We start from the raw sequence: 24,655 nt of genomic DNA on the forward strand, positions 1-24,655 counted from the left end.
GCTAACTTCTCACCTGATGCCATTTCCTGGATCGCCTCTTTCCTGGCTGACAGATCCATTAGAGTGTTTGCGTACAATGCCGCTGCCACCCCTTTCCCAGTCACTTGCAGCATCCCCCAAGGCTTCTACATCACCCCCAAACTGTATAACATTTTATTCAATCTGCTGGACGAACATGGCATCTAAAATACCAACTATGCGGACAACACGCAGCTCCTTGTCCCACACTCGGTCAGTTTACCAAACTATACAGGTGTGGATGGCCTCTCACTTGCTTTGTGTGAATGACGACAAAACAGAAATCCTTATCGGCTCCCAAACGTTCCTAAACAAACTTGACAAAGCCTACAGCTCATTCACCATTGAGGGGATACCTACCCCAGTATCAAGTGACATAAAGACCCTTGGTGTCTACCTCAAAGCCATCCTTTCTCTAACACGGCAGGTCAACACCATTGCCTCCTCGGCTGCCTACACCACAAAACGAATCAAAGCCAGCAGATCATTTATTTCCCTGGACAGTTGCCTTCATATCGCTAGGGCGCTCATTGGCTTTGAGGCTTAACTATTGTAACGCTCTATTTGCAGGCATCTCCACCTGTAACATTAACAAGTTACAAGTCATACCAAACAATGCCCTCAGAGCCACACTAAATATCCCCAAGCGGGAGCATATATCTGCTGCCACAAAACAGGCTCATTGGCTCCCGGTTCATGACTGCCTCATTTTCAAAACGTAGCCATCATGCATATATGCCTCGCCAGCGCCGCCCTTGCCTACCTGTCGTACAAATTCTAAAAAATGCAGTCTTCCAGACCCTCTCGATTTGCCAACACTCTCAAGCTAACCACCCCAAGATACAGCCTAAAGAGAGCGCGGGGATCTAGCTTCCCAGTCATCGCCTCAACATTTTGGAACTCTCTGCCCCCCACCCTTAGAGCAGAACAATCCTACTGGTCATTCAGGAAACACCTCAAGACATTTCTCTTTGCACATGGTCCTCCATCACCATAAAAGCCCGGCCTCCTGCCAACTATGATCAAACTCTGTAACTCTGTAATGAGCACCTTGATGCCCGTGGATTTAGTGTTTTATAAATGTGAAAATTTGCAACCTGTAAATAAAAACCCACGAGCGGTCCTTCGGTTGGGAGTTGCTGTGTTATTGAGGCAATCTGTGACAGCTGGAATGGTGTAGAGCTGTGCGACTGGCTGACCTGCTCTGCGTCCTCCATCCGCGGTTGAGAGAGCGTAGTGTGCTCGCGACTACAATTAGCAGCTGCAAAGCTGCCAGGAGGAAGAAGTAGTGTTGTCATGGAAAGAAGGATGGACAGAAGGATGACCCATACATACCCGAGAGTTTGGACTGAATAAAAGGAGAAGAGAAGGTAAGAGAGGTAAGGAGTAGAAATGAGGAAAACAAAGATGCTGATTGGATCTGAACACAAGGAGGTAGGGGTGCAATACGGCGCAAGCTAGATATGGGGTTCCTGCCTGTGGTGATCTGCCTGTATTCACCAAGCGGTCCCTTATCCAAGCCCCTTGAAATGACATGTCACATGGAGATGGACTTGTGCTATTGTGTTTATTATACTAGTTTATCTAAAATTTTGTACCAAGTTTATTTTGTGCTTCTAATGAATGGGGTTCCCACACTTTTTGATATCTTGTTCGAAAGATTTTAATGAACAACCAGTGTGCTCTCTCCATGTTCGCAGAGCTACATGCCACAGTCTGCTAACTTCTGCACAGACAATCGCATAAAACATGTACATTATAGCATTGCCCTCTGATCCCTGCCCAGTGTTATCTTTAGATCTAATGAGATCCGGCAGGTGAGGTTGACTTCCAGCATCAATGCTTGCACCTGTAATTCCTCTTATAAAGGGCTGTGCAGTTAATGGTGGCCCACCCAAGCCCCAGCACCAACAAGAATAAGACAGAAGGGGGCAGAGCGCACACCACGCGCCCAGAAGCTCTGCTCAGAAGATTGTCTCGGTCCCACTTAGATTATTGCAGCCCTGTTGATAAGTGGTAGGACGTGCCCTTTAAATAAATGGCTACTAGGCTAAGAAGTGCTGGTACTTTCCTGTCAACAATAATAGTCATTGTGAGAAGTGTCAGTGCTGTCCTTTTAAAAGTACAGCAGCCCAACTGAGGCGTGCTAGTACTGGCTCAATTAAAGGTGCGACACTTTTGCTGTGAAGTACTGGTATTGCAATACAGCACATTTGACGGGAAGGGCTGGTACTGTCCTGTTGAACTGCAGCAGTCATCCGAACATACGTTGGTACTGTTCGGCGAGCAGGCTTGCTGGAAGACCTGGTAGGGTCCCCATGAAATGTGTCAGCCCTGCAGGGAAGTGCTGTTCTTGTCCCTTTAAACGACATTTGCCCTGCTGAGGAGTGCTGAAAGTGTGCCATAGCCTGTGTAGCCGCCCTGCTGAGGAGCGCTGCAAGTGTGCCATTGCCTGTGTAGCCGCCCTGCTGAGGAGCGCTGCAAGTGTGCCATGGCATGTGTAGAAGTCCTGAGGAGAAGCGCTGCAAGTGTGCCACAGCCTGTGTAGCCACCCTGCTGAGGAGCGCTGCAAGTGTGCCATTGCATGTGTAGCAGCACTGCAAGTGTGCCATTGCATGTGTAGCCACCCTGCTGAGGAGTGCTGCAAGTGTGCCATTGCATGTGTAGCAGCACTGCAAGTGTGCCATTGCATGTGTAGCCGCCCTGCTGAGGAGCGCTGCAAGTGTGCCATAGCCTGTGTAGCCGCCCTGCTGAGGAGCGCTGCAAGTGTGCCATTGCATGTGTAGCCGCCCTGCTGAGGAGCGCTGCAAGTGTGCCATAGCCTGTGTAGCCGCCCTGCTGAGGAGCGCTGCAAGTGTGCCATTGCCTGTGTAGCCTCCCTGCTGAGGAGCGCTGCAAGTGAGCCATAGCCTGTGTAGCCGCCCTGCTGAGGAGCGCTGCAAGTGTGCCATTGCCTGTGTAGCCTCCCTGCTGAGGAGCGCTGCAAGTGTGCCATTGCCTGTGTAGCCGCCCTGCTGAGGAGCGCTGCAAGTGTGCCATTGCCTGTGTAGCCTCCCTGCTGAGGAGCACTGCAAGTGTGCTATAGCCTGTGTAGCCGCCCTGCTGAGGAGCGCTGCAAGTGTGCCATTATCTGTGTAGAAGCCCTGCTGAGGAGCGCTGCAAGTGTGCCATTGCATGTGTAGCAGCCCTGCTGAGGAGCACTGCAAGTGTGCTATAGCCTGTGTAGCCGCCCTGCTGAGGAGCGCTGCAAGTGTGCCATTGCCTGTGTAGAAGCCCTGCTGAGGAGCGCTGCAAGTGTGCCATTGCACACGTAGCAGCCAAGCTGAGGAGCACTGGAAGTGTGCCATTTTGGATGTAGGAGCCATGTTGAGGAGTGCTGGCTGTGTTCTATTGCGTGCATAGCAGCCAAGCTGAGGAGCACTGGAAGTGTGTCATTCTATGTGTAGCAGCCAAGCTGAGGAGCACTGGAAGTGTGTCATTCTATGTGTAGCAGTCCTGCTGAGAACGAATCAGATGTATAGGGATGTGGAGATACATATCTACCATAGATTAAGGATGCAAACGAGTCCCCTTCGAACACCAGGAGGATTATGCTTTTTACACGCCTGTAGTAAAGTCGAATCTGCCTGTCTGCAAATTGCTGATTGTGCATTGGTCAATCACCTCTGCTATATAACCCATGCCTTGTCCTTTCACTCTTAGCCTGATCATTGCATTGCCTTGCGACTAGCGGGTCATGCGATGCAGTTCCTCCCTCCCTGCCCCCTCCCCTTTCCCTAGTCTCCACAACGGTGCTCTCAATGTCTCTCATCTTCTCTAACTGCTTCTCTATCACCTATTCAACCCCTCTGTCAAAGACTGGAACAAAAAAGTTCAGGAAGGATCTCCTGGTCTTCAACCCTGGCCTGCCCATCGCCGACACCTATGTCAATGCTTCTTCCAGGCAGACCCTTACCAATATCCTCTTTTTCATTCAATCAACAATCCCTCTGGGTGCCCATCATGGTCTCTGTACTCTCCCCTTTCTCTTCCTCTCCCATTAATGGTGGCACCCGCTGGGAGGTACTCTTGGCATCCTTCCTTTCCTCTAGGGTCCTCATTAATGTCTATCAGAATGGCACTGTCATGGCCCAGGGATCTCAGCCCAACCTCGCCTTCTTGATAGGTGCCTCCTGTCTCTCACCAACTACCTCCTCCCCTCTCCTGCCTCTCCTCTTTCTGTCCTTCCTCTGGCTCCTCTGCCATCTCTGACGGTTGCACCACACTCCTGTACCCTTCCTCGGAAGACCTTCAAAAGTGGCAACCTGGTCCACTTTGCCACCCTCAACTCTCGATCTGCTGTCAAACATTCCTGACATCTACCACCTCCTTGGTGACCTAGATGTACTTGCTCTCACCAAGACCTGGTTCACAGACAGCTCTGTCATGCTTTTGGACACTCTCCTGCCTGAAGGTAACAAGATCCGCTCTAAACCCAGGCTTAACCGGCCTGGGGGTGGAGTGGCCCTCATTTTCCCTGAGTGGGTCCATGCCACCATCATACTCACTCAGTCCTATTCCTCTTTTGAATCCCTCGTCTGCAGGCTTGCTTTCTCCCATGACCTCTCTCTGACTTTGGCCACCATCTACAGGCCCCCTGGCCAAGTCTCCCACTTCCTCTCTGAATAAGATGACATCAGCTCTTCTCTCGTGTCCGCCTCCTCAAAGCTTCTCTTCCTTGGAGATTTCAACTTTCACCTCGACTCCCATGATGCGGCCATCTGGGGCTTTCCACAACCTCTGTGACTCTTTTCCCCTCTCCATTCTTCCCTCTGGTCTGACGCACTCTGAAGGACATACCTTGGATGCTCTCATCTCCTCCGTCCTCGCCATCTGCAACCCTCCCGTGACTCCCCTCTCCTGGTCTGATCATGCCCTCCTTTCCTTATCCTGCACTGCCAGCCTACTTCTTCATTCGACCCATGAAGCGAGTGTCAGTGTTGCCGCCACCTTCACGCCACCTCCTACTCCTTCCACTGCCTCTCACTCTGACACAGCCCTCTCTAACCTTCAACTCTCCATCTCTAACACGCTCGTTATCATTGACCCTGCCATAAGGATCCACTTGAAGCCTACATCCAAGTGTAACTCCTGGTATGATTCTGATCTGGCTGCTCTAAAAGGCAAGTGCAGAGTAGCTGAGCGGAAGTGGCAGGCGTCGAGGGTATCCTCTGACAAACTGGCCTGCCGTCTGCTCCAAAAGCAATACAGACTTGTCATTTGCTGTTAGAAAGGGGTCTATATCCAAAACTGCATCTCTGTGGCCACTAACAACAGTGCTGAACTTTTAACAATCTGCTGCAGAGTCTAGCCCAGTGTACGCCCATGCTTAAACAAGTCTCGGAGCCCAAATCCCCTCAGACTACCCAGCCAGCCTGGGCGGCTGAGGGTCTACATACTCACCTGCGGCCGGATCTCGACCTTCACTACCCCATCCCATATGTGGAGGTAGAAGTGTCTCACATCTTCTTGATGATGTGGATTATTTAGAAGACCAGCCCAGAATGCATTTCCAGTTTAGCTCTGCTTTGAGCAGAAAAAAAACAACAGGAAGTGGTGAGGTAAGCAACCTTCTTTATAGGAGTGAGGGGTTAAAGGGAAATTATTACATGGATTTTGGTGAATCTCTGTAGGAAGGCGAATGACCTTCATGACATAAGGACTGGGACAAGGAAGGTGGACGTGGGAGCAAAGGACATGGATCACAATTTGCCATCAATTAAATCAGCGACCTGAACAGTGTGAAAAAGGTGGATGTTATTTTCTGAAAAAATATGCATTCCTCAAAAAGGAAAAAGGCCAGAACCAACACTGCCTGTGAGCAGTAAGAACAAAATGGATGCGTAATCACAATAATCACAACATAATAAACTATGTTAGCTTAATTCTACTATAAATCCAGCCTAACTGTTCGTAGATAAGATACCAGCCATGCAGCTAAGCAGCAGAGCACATTTCACTAAAACACTGAACATCAACATCTACAGATCTTCAGCGAAGCAGCTACTAACAGCCATTGAGCAGCGAATTCACAGCGTCTATAATGGTCATGCCAGTCTGGCTTGCTATCCCTCTAAGAGAAGTGCATACTATAGTAGAGGGCCAATTAAGAAAGCAGCCCTGTTTGCACACAGCTAGGTTGTGTTTACTTAGCAAAGAGCATGCAACACCTTTCCTTCATGATGCTATAAAAACAGACATGAGGTCCATCTGGTCTCCGAAGCCCATTCCTCCTCGGACGAAGCACGTTCCTCCACGGACGAAGCCCGTTCCTCCTCGGGCACCCATTCCTATTCCAAGGCCTTGCCCGTTCCGAGACTCATCCCCATCGAAGCCCCCGCTGAAGCCCATACGCATTCTGAGACCCACCTCGCTCCCAGATGCATCTCCCGCTCCAAGGGCAATTTGCGCACAGGGTTCTTGCACATTACTCAGGAAGGATCTTGGGATTGATGTAAAATTCGGATTAATATCAAATACCCCACTGAAACTCACTCAAGTAACCCCCTGGTGACGCATATGCAGAGGGGGCGATTCTCTTTGCCCACGCGTATTGGTTCAAAGGATTCTAGGCTTTGTATAAGACAGACAGCATGCAAATGAGGAAACACCTCCGTGAGAATGCACCACCACAAAGTTGGCCCGCGTTCTTTTAGTACTGAAAAGAGTGGTGGGCCACTTCTTTAATGCAAACACCCTCACCCAGTAGAGAAAATCTAACAACGTACAACTTGGATGGGCGGGTTGTGGGGTACAATGTTGGCGTTGAAGCCCCTGGAAGGACTCTAAGCCCAGGTGCCAGGGCTGCGCCCTTTGGAGTCTCGGCTGAGAAGCAGCCTGGAGTGCATTTTATCTCACTGAAAAATGCCCTTCAAACAATGGCAAAACCTTTAGTCGTGGACTACATATAATTCAGACAGACAAAGACAGAGCGCGTGTATGTAGGGCACACATCGTTTGAATGTGTTAAGAGTTTTGAGGTGTAGTTTGTGAGGGTCCTCAAGGCATAGAGATCATGGGTATAGATGAACACAGGTTACATAATTGTATTGTTTATAAAGCACAGACCTACCTCGAGAGAATCAGACGGCTGTACAGAGTGTGGGTAGCCAGCATTTGGGATGGCATCTATTAACAGAAGTGCAGTATTTATCTTTACTCAGTTGTATTTGCTTATCGAAAGTAAAACTCCCTGTTCCTGTCCTCACCACAGGGTTTTGAAAATCCCAAGACCTCTGGGGTTGGCATGAACGCTTTTGTTACAAGTCCTATATATATATATATATATATATATATATATATATATATATATATATATATATATATATATATATATATATATATATATATATATATAGGATGACGGGCATCACAGGGGCCTGCTGTAGCTCTTGGAGGACTTGCATAGAGTATCACCCCTCCACCCCCTTGTCACCACCACCTCGCCCAACTACGGTGCACATCCAACAATACTGACCTTTTCACTGAACTTCTTGCCCCGTTGGCTGATGCCAGTGATCTTGTCTGGGGTGACGCCAAGGTCTGCCAGCACTTTTGCTATGCCCCGCGCATTGACGCCGCAGTTTGGCGCCACGTTGGACTCGCAGCGTCTGTGCACATTCATCTTGCAAACTGGTCCAGGGAATGGAAGTAAGGGAGAAAGAAGACCACGTTAGCATCATCCAAGACAAATGGGGTGTCATCATTGACCTACATTAAAACGTTCATATTTCATGCAGTCTCGTGTTTCACACAGTCATCAGACAGTTCAAATTCCATCATGGTGCACCGATTGCCACTGGTCACTCAAATGTGCAATGAGTGAAACAAGCATTTTTGATAACCATCCAGGTGTAGGAACAAGTCTTCCGAAATAGAGAACCAGACAGAACTCCTCAAGCCAATTACCCAGAATTCACCAGCATGTCTATGCGGTGCGCCGCGGGGCGTCTTTCGATCTAAGTTCATCCACTAAGTATCGTTTAGACAGATCCCACGCATCCTCAAGCCGACAAAGTAACTGCAGAGACAACCTGGAAGCCCAATACCCAATATTGTGTATTCCAAGTCTTAAAACATTACGTGTATATAAAATCTATTTTTAATAGTTTCCCAAAAACTATAATGAAATTGAAAATAAACATCTAGCCATTTAAGATGCGCTTTGGCGTCCCATACATTTTAAATTCTGGTTAGGCAGGTATTGTTGTGCACGCAGCACAATGTGTAATAAATCTCATATCACTCCCTTTCCATTTTGCTAATGCAAAACAATTATATTATGTGCTTCAACATTGTGTGACATGACCACCGAGCGTGTTTACAGTAACGTACTTCAATTTCAATCAGCTAAACATTAGCACTCATATACATATTTTTCAGAGCGACTTGGGCAATTCTTTGGCCATCAAAAGGTGCCCATTGCATCGCGCGCGTGTGTGTGTGTTTGTAGGAACCCTTTAAGAAGCAAACTGCACCCCACCGACTCCTTACAGGTTTATTAGCAGAATCGATGGATACGTTTGATATTTTTCCAACCAATGACAATCCTCGATTAATGGTGTATTCTCCAGGGTCGGCCATGGAAGGTCATGTCAGGTGAGCAGAACTGCTCCTGTGGCAAAACTCTGGGCCGCTTGTTGATCTGTTCTCCTGCAGGTGCACACAAGTGCATTTGAGGTTCAAGAAGAGAGTTTTTAAGCAAGCACCGACATCCCCCTTCACACACACACACCTCGGAGATACACTTAGTGGGCCTTGGAATAGCAGTCTGTGAATTTTCAGAATTTGTGGGATGGAGAGAGTGGTTGCCTTTCTGTCTGAATCATGACAATCGTTTGTTTAATACCTGGACTCTCCAAGTCCAGTGTTCACGCGCCTTAAAAACACCAGGTTTTCAGTGTAACCGCCGACCAAGCAAATCACTCCCATTAAGATTCATTTGGGGGCAATATACTGAAAAGATGGGGTGGATCTGGCTCTTGGAGACCGGACCTTCAGATCTCTGCTCCGCACCACACAGCGGGCCTCATTACAAGTTTGCTGGTATTCTGGCAGAAAATGTGCGGGAATACTGGCAGATGAAATGGCCGTTACCGGCACTTGGTCTGCTGGAATTACTGGCAGTGCCGGTAATGGCGATAATCCTCATTCCATGGAGTCCCATATGACCCCATGTTGGGATTTCCCAGCACTTACCGGCTCTGCCGGTGATAAAAGCAGTTTTTTTGCCGCTAGGGGTCAGATTTAACTCCAGCTCATAGCTGGAGGTAAATCCCTTACACATTCCGGCAAAGTTGTAGTTGGCTGGTCCGGTAAAAGTGCTGGTAAACATTTGTTACTGGCAATTTAACTGTGTACTGACCACCTTGGAATGAGGCCCAGGGTGCCCACATCTTCGTTCTCTGCTTACAGTAACATACCTGTCCCACAAAGAACACATTTGACGTGGCAGTGGCCAGAAGGGCAAGTCATTATCTACCATCCAAAGGAAACTGCAAATATTTCATACAGATGCAGCTTGATAACGATTCCGAGTTTATTTTGCAGGCTGTACACAAATGATTGCCCCAACTTGGTGACTTAGGAAGTCTTTCTTGAGTGGCACTAGCCAGGAGCCTTTCCTCTGCATGGATGTGAGAGTGCCTCGGAGCGATGGCGGCATTGGGAAGGCCTCTACAGTCGGAAGCCGGTGCTGCAGAAGAGAGTGATTTATCAAGAGTGGTCCATTGTGGATCTAAGAACAGCTAAGCTTGGATTGTATCTGCCACTTTGAGGAGTTTACAAGATCTCCCTTCCCCACCCCCCCACTCACTGACACACTGTGATCACAGAAGAGCGCCAGGTGTGCAGTTCTCTACATGCAAATGCTAATATGATTTCTTAGGTAACAAGTGATATGATAGGTTATTTATAACGCGCTTAATACCCAGAGGTTTCTAAGCGCGGACCTGGGGATCGAACCTGTGGTGCTTCGTGTCGTCTTGCTTCCAAGGCGAGCACGTTGCCCCTGAGCTATCCTCTCGAGACTGTGAAGAAACTGTGGCAAACGCTAACGGTAGCTCTTGCCCGTCCAATATGATATTTTCCAGTAGATATTGTAATTAAATTATTCATTTTCTTTCAACTCAGAAAGGCGGGGTGTGTTTTGTAACAACATTAACATGATTTCATTTTAGGAAATACAATTTACATGTAAACTGCTCAATTAAATTTGATTAGCACTGAACATCATACAACAAGTCGCTAGGATGCTACGAATAGCCTGTGTTACCCTGACCTTTCACACTGGGGCAGCAAGCGCCTGTCGGTTATTTCAGGAAAGAGGTTTTCTAGTCACAGAAATTCTGATAGTCTCTGCTCCCTTCACTGCAAGGTATGGTTATTCATGTTGCTAGTATATATGTGCAATCTTACTTTTAACACTCATACAACACGCTGCAAATTGAATCCAAATTGTGGGTGCCCTGGTGGAATGCAGGAGTGACACCAATTTCAAACAGAATCCTTTGCTAAATGAAATCTTATCTCCGTCTGTGACCTTCAACCGCTCTTTCACATATCCGCGGGCTGACCTCCATGCTTGACTTTTGCTTTTCTACAAGATCTCACATGTATGTTAAAAAAGAAAAGAGTCATCTAAAAGGGCTTCTCCAGCTCTTCACAAAAGCCCAAACTGTTGGCAATCCCAATGCTTGTTTTTCTATTAGTGCATAGGCTGCGTTGCTCTGCAATTGTATATTTTGATTGCACTTTATGCTAAAGAACATTTTCTACAAGCTCTGCATGTGTAACCCTGGGTACAATTTAGCACCAGTGTTCCCCAGGGTTCACGCTAACTTTATTTACATTATGCATGTATATTTACTATTTAAATGTGTTTGTGTGTGAATGCATTAAAGGTTACTATTCTTGTTACAATGCTGTACTTACCTAAATAAAATGACTTATCTTAAGCAGTTATGGGACTGCTAGTTCTACTGGAGAAGCGTTCATAGTAGCCATGAGATGGCTGGTCATGGTTGGGGCTGAACTGAGGCCGTCTGGAATTCCAGGACAATGGAGTGGTCATCCTGCTGTGGCTTTGGACTATGGGTTTGTCCTATTGGACCATTAAGAGAGAGAGAGAATGGTTTAGAACGGTAGAGAGTGAGTGAGAAAGGGGACTCTAGAGTCCTGCTTAACATTGTATGCCGAATGTGGGTTTGTGGTGTCCCAGCCTCTGGGGAGAGGCCTTCATAAGCTAACATGGTAACGGAATCAACAATTACTGAAAAAAGGAGGGCCGGTGTGACCGAGACTCTGCAATGCTGTTAGGAGTCCAGTAAGAAAATGAATTCTGACAAGCACATGCCCACAGCACCCTGATAAGCTAGAAAGGGGTATACAGTGGGGAGGGAGAATGATATGTAAGGCCCTTAACACTGCCCCTCAACCCCGTCTAACATCACCCCTTCCTGTTTTGATTATGCCACTATTCAACTCCTCCCTCCTACTGCCCTCACTGTTCTGACTCTCTATCGACCCCCTGTCCTCTCAACTCCTTCTCTCTGATCGGAACCTTCTCCTTGATCCACTTCCTACTGACATCCATACGGACATGCTGGATGACTTTAACCTTCTCAAGCCCTCCGCAGCCACCTGCCTTGAACTTAAATCAAATCCCTCCTATTTGACCAGTCCCTCTACTCCTTCCATGACCACACCTGCTCACACGGGCGGGAACGCGCTTGATCCTATCTTTCTTTCTAATTCTGATTGCTCCATTGTTCACTTTAACATCAAGTCCCACCAACTTCGACTCCTCATCTCCCCTCTTCAATGACTAAGAGCCCACGAAGGCAAGGCTACTACCTGTTTTGAGCCTGTTTGCAGCCGTTTCAGCCTTTGCCAGTCCCCCTGGCCCTCACAGGATAACACCAGTTTGGACTCGCCTCCCCAGGACCACTAACCACCACCTTGAGCCCCTGTGGTCCACGGGTAAGCCCACCAATAGCAGAACACGCACGTGACAATTGTACTAAAAGAAAAAACCTATGTTGCTCGCTCACGGCTACACACACTCTCTAGCCACACTGTGACTCAATGCAGATATACTGCCTGCACCGCTACATGCATATCCACTGCATTTTGCTCCTTTTTGCCAAATTGGAATCTAGGTAGAGGGCCACTGTTATCCATTGTTGATGCACTGCATTTTGCTCCTTTTTGCCAAATTGGAATCTAGGTAGAGGGCCACTGTTATCCATTGTTGATGCACTGCATTTTGCTCCTTTTTGCCAAATTGGAATCTAGGTAGAGGGCCACTGTTATCCATTGTTGATGCACTGCATTTTGCTCCTTTTTGCCAAATTGGAATCTAGGTAGAGGGCCACTGTTATCCATTGTTGATACACTGCATTTTGCTCCTTTTTGCTAAATTGTAATCTAGGTAGACTGCCACTAATATCTTGCTATGTACTCTCTTCCTGTCCACACCTGCTTAATTAGCACGCTACTCACCTTGATTACTTCACCACACCCCTCCACTCTAAAGCACCACCATCAAACCAGCCTGCACAATCGATCACACACAATAGACCCCGTTCCCATACCATCTCACACTCCACATAACATAGCACTAATGATACCTAGCCTCAACCTCAGACTAGACAGACTCCGAGCCCGCACCATCCCTACCCACCACTATGCCACTCCTACACACCTACCACTCAGAAACCACAGACTTAGCTCACGCACCCATAAAATGCACACACCCCACTTCCACAATAAAACACCCACTTGCCAGAAACTTAAACACGCACTCACCACACCGAGCAGTAACTCCTACTCTCATCACACCACTGGACCTAAAACAGACTCCATCACCACACCCTCAAAAATCTCTTGCCCGTGCCCAACGCCGTACAAATGCGCCTTAATCAATGTTCGGTCACTCAATGCCCACTCATTGGAAGTAAATGACCTAATAACTACTCAAAACTTAGATTTACTCGCTATCACAGAGACATGGCTCAACGAAGTCTCCGGCCCAGCCATTTCACTCGCCCTTCCACAAGGATATGCCATCCTCAGACAAGACAGGACAGCCAAAACAGGAGGGGGGGTAGCCATTATTCACAAAGAAACCCTCCCCATTAGAGCCATACCCCACCAAGAGGAAGGCAACCTAGACATCCTATCAGTCAAACTAACGCTCTCTCCAAATAGCACTATAAATATCCACACCATATACCGTCCTCCTGGCCCAACCGCTAACTTCATAGGTCAAATCAATCACCTCCTAAGAAACAACCTTAAAAAAACTACTAAATCACTTCTCATAGGCGACCTTAACTTAGGATTCAATGACTCCAAGGACAAAACTGCCATCTCTCTAGCCAAGGACCTCCTAGACCTAGGCTTTTCTCAAAAGATCACCACACCCACCCACTCTAAAGGACGCATCCTTGACTGGATCATTGATCACAACTGCAATTCTACCATCACCGCCAATACCAGCCTCCCATGGACAGACCACAACCTTCTCCTATTTGACATCCCTACCTTAACAAGCGCTAAAGTGCCTATTAAAGCTCTAGCTACCTCAGCAAGAAGCGCAAAAAAACTCACTGCAGATAATATCATCGCACTCCTCAATCTACCCTGCCTAGCGCCTCCATTCTCCGATGACCCCAACATCCTCGCAGAAATCTTCAAAGACACCATCACTATGGCTGTCAACACTGCGGCCCCTTTAGAAACCAAAAAAGAAAAAAAATCCTTCCATTCCAATTCCTGGTTCACCCAGGAACTCCAGACCTTGCGCAAAGACAAACGCTTAGCTCTAAACAACTGGCAGCTTAACCCATGTGATGCCACAAAAACTAACTTTAAAGCCATAGCAAAAAAATACAAAGATGCAATCCTCCATGCTAAATCAGAAACTTACAACAACCGCATCGCCAATGCCAACTCCCACACCAAAGAACTCTTCAATATATTCAAAGAGCTAACCGTACCACCCACATGCCCTGATGAGATCGTCAAAGACGAGGCATGGTGTACAGGCATCCAATCAGCCATGCTTACAAAAATAGACCTCCTCCAAAACAAAATATCCCACCACCTCAAAACCCTTCCCAAACATAATGAACAGGCTCAGATAAAACCTCATGCTAAAGTAAAAAACGGACCCAAATTCACATTTACCGAAATCTCAGAAACTGAAGTCATTGACATTCTCAGACACCTCAAACCATCACAATGCAAGGGTGATGTATGCCCCCCAAAAATCATCAAAGACTGCGCAGAACCACTCGCCCCCCTTCTCACAGCTTTCATCAATGCATCCTTCAAAACCGGCATAGTCCCAAACAGCCTCAAAGAGGCTTGGGTCCGCCCTCTCTTAAAAAAACCGACACTAGACCCTTCCAACCCTAACAACTACCGTCCCATCACCACAGTCCCCTTCCTTCTGAAATTACTCGACAAGGCTGCCCATAAACAGATTCAACTATACCTGGAACTGAACGCAATCCTAGGTAAAAGACAATCCGGATTCCGCAAGGGACACGGTACTGAAACCGCCCTTCTAGACTTAAAAAATGAAATTACTAACATCCTAGACAAAGGCAAGCCTGCCCTCCTCCTCCTCCTTGACCTCTCAGCGGCTTTCGACTTGGTAGACCACACCACTCTTACTAGCCATTTGACACACGCAGCACACTTCTCTAAGGACGCAGCATCCTGGGTAACATCATTCTTAGAGGGAAGAGCAATGAAAGTGTTCTCTAACACAGCACATGCTGCACCCTCCATCATCCACTGTGGGGTACCACAAGGTTCCTGTACTGCCCCTACACTCTATAACCTCTTTACCAAACCACTATTTGACAAACTTGACACGCTAGGAATCACATACACAAACTACGCCGACGACACACAAGTACTCCTCCCCCTGACAGGAAACTATCTCCAAGACGCATCTACCTTACAGCAAATCTACTCCACCATACAGGCCTGGATGGCTACCAACGGCCTCTGCTTGAACGGGGACAAGACCGAAATCCTCATCTTAGGACAGAAATCGACCCTCGCCAAACTCAACCCACTGTACATCAATTTCAACATAGACAATTGCATCATCCCTGTCCTATCCTCAGTCAAAACACTGGGGGTTCACATAGACGCAACACTGTCCATGGACAAACAAGTCAGCGCCATAGTCTCGGCCTCAGCACTTACTACTAAACTCATTAATGCAATAAAACCATTCCTAACCAAGGATAGCTGCCTCTCCATCGCCCGAGCAACTATAGGAGCTAAGCTAGATTATTGTAATGCCCTCCTAGCCGGAACCTCCCAAAAAAACATATCTAGGCTCCAAACCACTCAAAACAATGCCCTCAGAGCAGCCCTCAGCATACCCAAAAGAGAACACATCACACAAGCCAGAATAGCTGCACATTGGCTCCCAGTTAAAGACCGTATTTCATTCAAAATCCTCACAACCACCCACAAATGTATCAACCGAACAGCTCCCTCTTATCTATCGGACACGATAGAGAGATACCAATCCACAAGACCTAGACGAGCACAATATACGAACCAACTAGCAATACCTCGCATCAACAGAACCAAAGCAGGAGGTATAGGCTTCCCCTTCCTCGCACCTAAACTCTGGAACTCCCTTCCCACTGACCTCAGAGCTGATACATCTCTGTTCTCTTTCCGAAAAAAGCTTAAAACTGCACTATTCAATTAATCACGATTATATGTACTCCTGCTGCTTCTGCACATATGCAAAAAATGTATCTACTTGAACTGTATGTAACTAAGTAAGCAACTCTGTAACCAGCGCCACGATGCCTTCGGGCTGATGTGCGCTTAACAAATGCGAATAAATAAATAAATAAATAAATAAGAGGAAATTAAGGCAGCACTGCCTTGCCCCTTACATTGTTGTTGTGAGGACCACTCTCCTATCTCTTTCCCCTATTCATGTATCTTTCATCTCTGACTTTCACTATGCAGTATTGACACCATTTCACCTACACTACCCTGCTCGCACACTCACACATTCCCGTATCCATCCTCAGCCTTGGCTCACCTCTGAAATTCAGACCTTCCAAAGAAATGTGTACAGTGACCAATGACACTGGTGCACATTACAGACCCTACTCCAGCCTACAAAAATTCCCTTGCTGTCCTCATCTCTTCACTAGACTCTGCCAAATCCTCCTACTTCACAGACCTAATCTCCTCCACTCCCAATGACCGCCACCAACTTTCATCTACTCTCCAAGCTTTGCTCACACCTCGCAAGCCAATATACTGTGCCTCCTCCCTTTCTGCTAATGACTTTGCTCACTGTGTTTACTCTAAAATCTCTTCAATTCATGAGACACTCACAGCCCTACTCTCCCTATTCAACCCTCCTTCTGTCCACCGCCCCCACCTCTTCTGTGCTCAACTACTTCTCCCCTACCTCTCCCCTTGTCGCGCCTTGAAACACTTGTGTATAGGCGCGTTATAAATGCCGTATCATATTGTATCATATTAGCACCCATTCTTCACAGTGGAAACGCATCTTGCACTCATATGAACCCTTTTGCTCCCCAATTGGCCCAAGACTTGGTATTAATCGGTTCCCCTGATCTCTCTGAGCTCTTTAACCTCTCTCTGATGGGCTCTTCTCTGCCTCCTTCAACTTGCAACTGTCTTACCTCTATTGGAGAAACCCTGTGCTGATCGAAACGTCTCAGCAAACTATCGCCCGTTTCTCTCCCTCATTATTCCAAAGTTATTGAGTGGGTGGTCTTCAAGTGGATCACTTAGAACATTTCCTGATGACAATGACATATTTTTCTCCTTTTGCTCCTTCAGCCAAGCCATCTTAAAATGGATTATGACCTGTCTGCCTGCAATTCACCACTAGATGGCTCTCAGCTACCTCAAGCTGAACTCTTCAAAAATGGAGGTGGTCTTTCTCCTGGATTCCAATGCCATCCCTACTGTTCCCGCACCTATCTCCTTCCTGCTTGACATTTTTGCTCCCTCGCCCAAGGCTCACAATCTTGGGGGTCCCTCTTTGATAGTGACCTCTGACTGCAACAGTTCATCACTATAACTGCCTCTGCTGCTCGTATTAACCTCCTCAACACATGGAAAATGCATTCTTTTCATACTAACCACTCTACAAAAACTAATCTCCAGCCTAGTCTTACCTCTATAGTAAACCTGACTACTCAAACCTACTCCTTGGCTTTCCTCGCTACTTCTTCCCACTAGTCTAAACAAAGTCCTCAACTTTGCTACCTGCACTCTCTACAATCTACCCAGATCCGCGCCCAATTCGACCTACTGACAAAATGCTGGTTGGCTCTCCATTGTCACAATTGTAGCCACTTACCAGCTGCCTCGCTCCAATCTGGGATTCGAGTTAAGGCTGATTGCCCATCCCAAGAGGGTGACAACGTGACAGTGGCATCATGACGTCACAGTGTTCAAACCAATGCTCCACCGTGACTGGCTCAGCCGCTAGACCATAACTGGAGCTGCGGCATGCATCTCATCACGTCCCAATACTCCAAACCTGCTCCGGTCTCATGTTTTCAGCGCTGCGCTTTGTCCCTCTGCCTCCTGTGCCCTGGTGCTCCTGCATCTTCCTTCTTGGTCCTCAAGGCCTGCTGCTCCTCCTTCCTGCCTTCCTCTGCAGGTCCCCTGCTGCTTCTGCTGTTCTGCCTTCCTGCCCAGCTGCTCCTGCTCCTTTCTGCCTTCCTCTAGTGGCTCCAGCTTCCTGTATTGTTGCCACCAGTCTTCTCCTGCATTGCTGCGGCTCCAGTCTTCTCCTGGTGCCCCAGTCTTTTCCTGCTGCAGCTCCAGTCTTCTCTTCCCGCTGCACTGACCTGCAGAATACCACCATTCCTGACCTGCAGAACGCCGCTATTATGCGCTGCGGTGTATAGTTGTTTGGCTTACTGGTTTTTCCCCTATGCACTAACTGTCTCCTAGGTCACCTGGACCTCTGCACCTTCAGAGGTCAAGGTGGCTTCTGGGATGGGTCCACCTTTATCTACATGACACACTCACCAGAAGCAAATTAAGGTGTCAAACCTGGCCTGTCCATAAAATGCATGCACAACCACTCCCTTTTGAATCTCCTTCTCCGAGGCTACAAAGTTATCAATGGTTTTACTCCTCAATACTGTCTGATTGTATCTCAGTTTACCCACCATCCTGTTCCCTCCAAGTTAGGGAGAATTCTCAAAATGTGCTAATTCCTCTCTACCTTAGAGATCCCCAGCTCTTTTGCTGAACTTTGGGACTCTGTACTTTTCAGTTCAGTTTGTTTTCTGTGTTTATTTTCTTTGGTTATGGAGTTTAAGAGAACTCTATCGGGATCATCGTTTCATGTGTGTCACACAACACCCTCAGTGCAGTGACACAAGGAAGCCTTTTAGGCTGGCCCAAGGTTTAAATACCTTCTCTGGGATAAACTACTGTTTCCCAGAAAATGTAAGTTACATTGACTTTACTAGTCTTTTTAAATTCCTAGACCCAGCACACACTATCTTACAATACAGTGCTGGAGGGGTTACCTAGTATCCCCTATGTCTACAAACTCATGTAGAAGTCAAATGCTACCCTTTCCTACCGAAATGGCTGGTGGCAGTGGTTTTACAACAAACTACCATGATTTTTCCCGACCAGCGAACACTGGTAGCTAAAAATCACGGGAATCATGTTTTTCAAGATGGCGTCTGAGCCCCCTCTGTTTAAACAAGTCCCGGTCTTCTTTTTTCACCATTTCTCTGTGGAAAGTTCCTTCTAGAGTTTCTCTCTGTGCGACAAACTAGGTTTGGCCCCTTTGTTCTTATGCCTTTAGCAGGCTTCAGGACTGAAGACCGCCACTGGCGCCCGAGTGTCTGGTGTGGGCAGGAAGTGAGGGAGGTGCCTGAAACTCCCTGTGCTTAGTCCCCTAGGACACCCAAATGCACTCTGGCATGATTGGCTGGCTGACTGTCCGGCAAGGACAGCCATCCTGCTGGGTGAGTGGCAGCTAGGCTGAAATGAATGGGAGAAAACTGTTTAAAAGGCGAGTCGCTTGGACTGCAAAGTCGACCATTGGAACGAAAGAATCAAAGACAAGCTGGAAGAGGACAGCTGCTGCAACTACTGGACCATAGGTTTGCTCGGTGGAGCCCTGCTGCAGGTCCGAATCGCCAAGTTCACCTCGACAGAGAAGCCCCTTCAAGGATGACTTCTTCCTTTGAGTTGGTAGGACCAATCAACTCATAAGCAACTTGGATCCCATTCTCGAAGCTGGTTAGGATTAACCAGGCGGAAGGACACCAGCTTGTGTGCTTGAAAAACAGCAACCGGAATCAAAGATTTGGCAATTTGCCAGCTTTGTGACCCGTCTCCGTGCAATGCAGGAGTCCCCCAACGTCCTCCCTCTTGTCCCCACGACTGAGGCACAGAACCGTGAGATCTGCAGGAACTGCCAGGAACAGAAGTCTTCAGCTGCATCTTTTTCTTCAAAATAAGGTACTGTGAAAACCTGAACGAGAGAACCTACCTCTCACTATGAAAAAGTACATACAACTTTGGCAACTTGCAGGCCTAGTCAGCTTGTGATCCAACATACAAACCTTTCTTCCGTGAACTAATTTTAAGAACCATAGCAAAGACTTTTCCATTTTAAATACCAGAACCGTTTTTACTTATACAAGACAATACCCCATTGACTTTGGCCTACCTATTGCATTGAATCAACTCCTCTGGTGAACTCAAACTATTTGCATTGTTTTAAAGTAACTGTAATATTCGTTTTATTACCTTATGTCTTTTTGCTCCTCCTTTCATGCTATTTTGCTCCTACTTCAAGGGAGCTCAACTGCTTAGTAATCAGTACTGTAGTATACGTTTTGTGTGATATTGGTTGCCTCATTGAGTGAAGGCTTTATAAATGATTGTGTAATAAATTAATAAGTGTTTTACCAAGAAACCTTGACTGTAAGTGTCTATCTGAAGACTTGTAATTATAGACCTTTGTGTAACACCCTAACAAGCTAACATTCCCTCTTGAGATAAGCCTGGCTGCTCAGCTCACTACCAAAAACTGTGTGGTACAGACATATACCAAAGGTTGGTTTTGCTTACACCTGTAGTCCTAGTTGTGTGTAGTGATCCCAGAGGGTACTGCATACAAACTTTGCCTAACACTCCAATCCTTCTCTGCAGGCAATCTCACTGTCCCATACCACTTCCCAGGCCTCCTCTCTCTTCCACTCATTCACTCTGCTCACTGGAACCCGCTGCCCATCACAATCAAAGCCATCCCAACTGTGAATCCTTAAAGCTCGGCTTAAACTTCACTTACTTGCTAAAGAGGGTGCTCCCGCTGCCCTCTCCACCATTCTCCCTACCTCAGTCCACCAATCCCTCCAGTTGCACTTAATAATGTCATTTTGTATATTTACATAGTACTCCTCTTCAGTTTGAAGCACTTATATTTTTCTGTTTGTTTTGATGGTCCCTGGTATATGTCCCACTTTTTTACACCCTCATAAACTGGCTCACAACTTGTTCTCAGTTTTCTACTATTTTACAGGCACCGTTTGTGGGAATGCCGCAGCCAGCTTGTCAGGGGTATTGACCCACGTTTGAGTCATTAAGCTGCAACAGTTGGTGCTGTGGGCTTAGAAAATCCAAGATGGCCGAAAAAGCCCACATTGCGCCAGAATCCAGGAAAACCGCGCAGTTTTGGTGCACACCAAAATGTTCCCCTGACCTGCCACCCACCAGTGCGAGTGTGATGGGCCAGGAGTGCCATGGGTGAAATGTGTGCCAAAGGAAAAACAGCAGTGCCGGTTGGCTCAAAAAAGCGCTTTGAAATCACCCTTGTTTCTCTGAATGCAAGCTCAAAATGCCTATTTTAAACATTGCAAGATATTCAAAAATCTCACTGAACACCAGCAGACATTTGGCAGAATGTTGTCTTGTGTGTATACAAAATCTGGGAAAAGAAAGAGCCTAAAATAATGTTCATAATGAAACTGGCTGAGCTGTGGATGTCAGCAGCCTAAGTTAAATTGGACTGAAAGACACTAAAATCTAAATGTTTAAAATAAATGAGTGACCTACTGTTGAGTGTCACATAGTTTGCAACTGTTAAATGTCCTAGTTTTGAACTTAGAATCAGCATTCTAGCTGCATGTGTAAAAATTGTAAGTTTATTTGGATGAAGAAAAACTGGGAACAAAAGTGACATTTAGCTGAAGCCTGGCTTAAAGAGATTGAATTCTACCCGGCAACTACCCCCAACAGGAGTTGAAACTTGCTCAGCCACTCTTCCCAGGCCTGGCTGCATTCTGCTGCCCCCACCAAAAGGAGATGACACCTCCCTGATTGAATCAGGGGAGGAGCACCTAGGACTGGAGGGAAACAGAACAATGGGCCTTCCTTGGCTCAGGCAAATGTTAAATTGGGGGGGGGTCATAAATGGCTTCCTCTTGAGAGAAACTGGGAGGGGCAGTGCCTCTGTGAGCAACTTGAGTTGGAGGAAGTGGACAAACCAGAAATTCCACCATGTGCTTTGGGAAACCACAACCCTATGGGCCAGAGCATAATTTTAAAAAGATGGATAATTCATAGTACAGACTTGTCAAAATTATATAATTAATATCATTATTCTTGTGATTTTTCTGTGCACATTTTAAGAGGTGTTAGGACTCTGTGGTATGTTCTTGGGGATAGTAGCGGAAAATAGGTTGTTACTCCAAATGTATGTATGTTAAAAATCTGACACCTTATCATCTGATACCCATATTCCTTGTGCACATTTGTGTAAAATCTGGAAAAGTTTAGAGGTTGTGTTCTTGATGAAAAGGGCAGAATTCTGTCATAAGTGGACACGACATCTTACAAAGACAGAGATCGGATGGTTTGGTGCTACAGAAAATATGTTAACTGGACATATAATATTAGAATAATTGTACGTAGATAAATATGTATTTGGATCAAGAATAGATTTGTGTGCAAATTGACCAGGGGTGGATCCTCTGAACCATAAACTACCTCATCATGATGACACTCCATTTCCTTCCCCCAATCAAGGGAGAGAGGAAAACTTGGCCAATGATAAGCTGCGAGGGGCAGGCTTTGTTATGCCAACACACACCCATTTTCCAAAGACATAAAAAGAGCCACTGGAAACCAGACGGGGACATTCATTTTCCAACCTTCAACTGAATTGCTGCGCAGCATGCTGACAGAGAACTCCAGAACCAGAACTCCAGAGATCCAGACTGACTCCAGAACAAAACTCCAAAGAACTCTAGAACCCAACAGCTGAACTCCTATCAGCAGGCCTTCAGAACCTAGCAACCAAACCAAACTATTCAACCGCCGGGCTGTGCGGTTTGCTGCTTGCTAAGAATCCTGTGTATCCAGAACAGAACCAGTGCCCAGAAAGCAGTGTGGTATCTAGAATCCACTTGATCCAGACCAGCAGAACCAGAGACCCAGACCAGACAGCTGTGAGCAGAACCGGTGCCTGATTGACCCGCCGAGCAGAAAGAACTGCAGCTATAGCATTTATAGTGTGAGTATCTCGCCAGAACTGTGCAGAACCAATCTCTTAGTTTAAAAAAATCTAATTCAAACTATTTTAACCTATTAAGAACTGCATCATAGGAATCGTGTGTTCATTCGGTCATTTCAAAGCTGCAAAACTGTCATCTGTCATTCTGAGCTTGACTTTTATTTTGAGAATCTACCTTCACAAAATCGTCCGTATCTCTTGAACCGTTAGTGATAGAAGCGAGATTTAACTTTTGTTTTAGAGCTGAGATTCTGAGCCTTCCAACAAGCTCTAAACCGACTTGCTACTCCTTGGAATTCCTCCGTAATTGTGCTCGACGCACGCGACCAAATTGCTGCGATTTGACATTTTGCTTCATTTCAGCCACGTGTAAAAATATTTGTCTTTTGCTTCCATTACAGAATTCCGTTTTCAACCTGATAACCATCCCTGAATCATTGATAGGGCTGGACTGAAGTGATTTAAAGTATCTCTCCCTCACCCTGAACCTCTAGAGGGAATTAAAAGCATTTTTAGCATATTTCACTCCTTTGGAAATCACCTGAAAGTCTTTCGCCTGTGTTCCAAAATCATCCCTGGTGCTATAAGCTTGCTGGGGGGGAATTGGAACTTTGTATTGCATTTTTGTTGGTATTCTTGAAGACTGTGTACTCTCCTTCCATTTCCTTATATTGCATAAAGGAGGGGAGTGAATTGTCAAAAGAAAAAGTGATCACATTATCTCTTGTTGAAATCATATCAAATTATTTCTGTGTTGCATTCTGTCCCACCTTGCATTTCCTTGAACCATATAGAGCATTCTCTGCTACCTTAGTCCTCTGTTCTTATTCATAAGTAACCAAGAACTGTGCTACTGTAGGATTACCTATTGCTGATTACTGCTCATATTCACAAGTGTGCTATCAATTATCAATTTATTTATAAAAGTGTGATATATATCTATTGTTTAATTTTTCAAATAAACCTTTTTTAATTTGCAAAACAAACCTACTTCTTGGCTCAGTGGGGTCAGGGGGATTCTAAGAGAGGGGCGTTATACAAGGGTTCATCATCCAGATTATAACTTGTCATAAAAATATATAAATAAGGGTTTCCATCAGCATCCCAGACTAGGCATTGACTTAGCTGTAGTGTTCAATTGAAGCCATTAACAATCTGTAAAAGTTCCATTGCAAGTCATTATTGATTGAAATTGACAGGCCTGTTTCCTTTTGGGCTCTGTGCATTTGCTTCTGCACTAACACCAGAGGCAAACGCCATCGGATTTTGGATGACAGATCGTCCTCGAGGCAAGTGACCAGTGCGCTTTTATTGACAGCCGTCTGGTGGGCACACCGCTGGCATCACCCAGGCTATCATGACAACAGAGCAGCAACAATTCAATATGTCTCCAAAGAGCGAAGAGGTCTGATGCATTGAAATGTCCCTGAAGTACAGTGCAGCCAGAATTCCTAATACCTCAGCTCTAGTGATGGCGAATCTTAAGTACCAATCTGCGCTAACTGCGTTAACAGATCACACCAAATGGAGGAAGGGCCTTCAGTTGCCTACCCAGGGCTAGAGGTTAAGTTAGAGTGACCAGATTTTACAGACCAAAAACTGTGAGATTTCTGTAGAGTCAATATGCTAGAGACTGAAGAAGCACATTAAAGGGCCAGCACTGCAAAATATCTATGATGGACCAGAGTGGCTAAGCCCACGGATATTTATTTATTTTTATTTTATTGTTCATTTATAACACACTTAGTACCAGCGAGCGGTTTCTAAGCGGGATAGGTATTCGAACCTGTGTTGCGCCGCGTTGCCTTGATTCCAAGACAAACGTGTTGCCCCTGAGCTATCCTTCCTCCCCAGTGGTTGAAGTGGATGGGAGCTGTTGGGAGCGGTGCTCCTCTGCCTTTTTTTAATTAAGTTTTACCGTACCCATACTTTTAAATTTAAAAGAAACCATTCTGGAATGGCTTTTAAACTAAAAGTGTAGGAAGAAGTTGAAACGTGCCTGAACGTTCC

At 46.4% G+C, this 24,655-nt stretch overlaps 1 protein-coding gene across 2 annotated transcripts in view; it reads right to left on the reverse strand.

The window, feature by feature from the left end:
- Nucleotides 1-24,655, reverse strand: part of PRKCE (protein kinase C epsilon) — a 1,836,175-nt gene that overhangs the window by 833,409 nt on the left and 978,111 nt on the right. For both annotated transcript variants that reach the window (XM_069608445.1, XM_069608444.1), the window contains one exon: nucleotides 7,535-7,689. In XM_069608445.1, coding sequence (XP_069464546.1) covers nucleotides 7,535-7,689 — 155 coding nt within the window. The remainder of the gene's footprint in view (nucleotides 1-7,534; nucleotides 7,690-24,655) is intronic.

Source organism: Ambystoma mexicanum, chromosome 4q, assembly GCF_040938575.1.
Source record: "Ambystoma mexicanum isolate Mex_15411 chromosome 4q, UKY_AmexF1_1, whole genome shotgun sequence".
NCBI lineage: Eukaryota > Metazoa > Chordata > Amphibia > Caudata > Ambystomatidae > Ambystoma > Ambystoma mexicanum.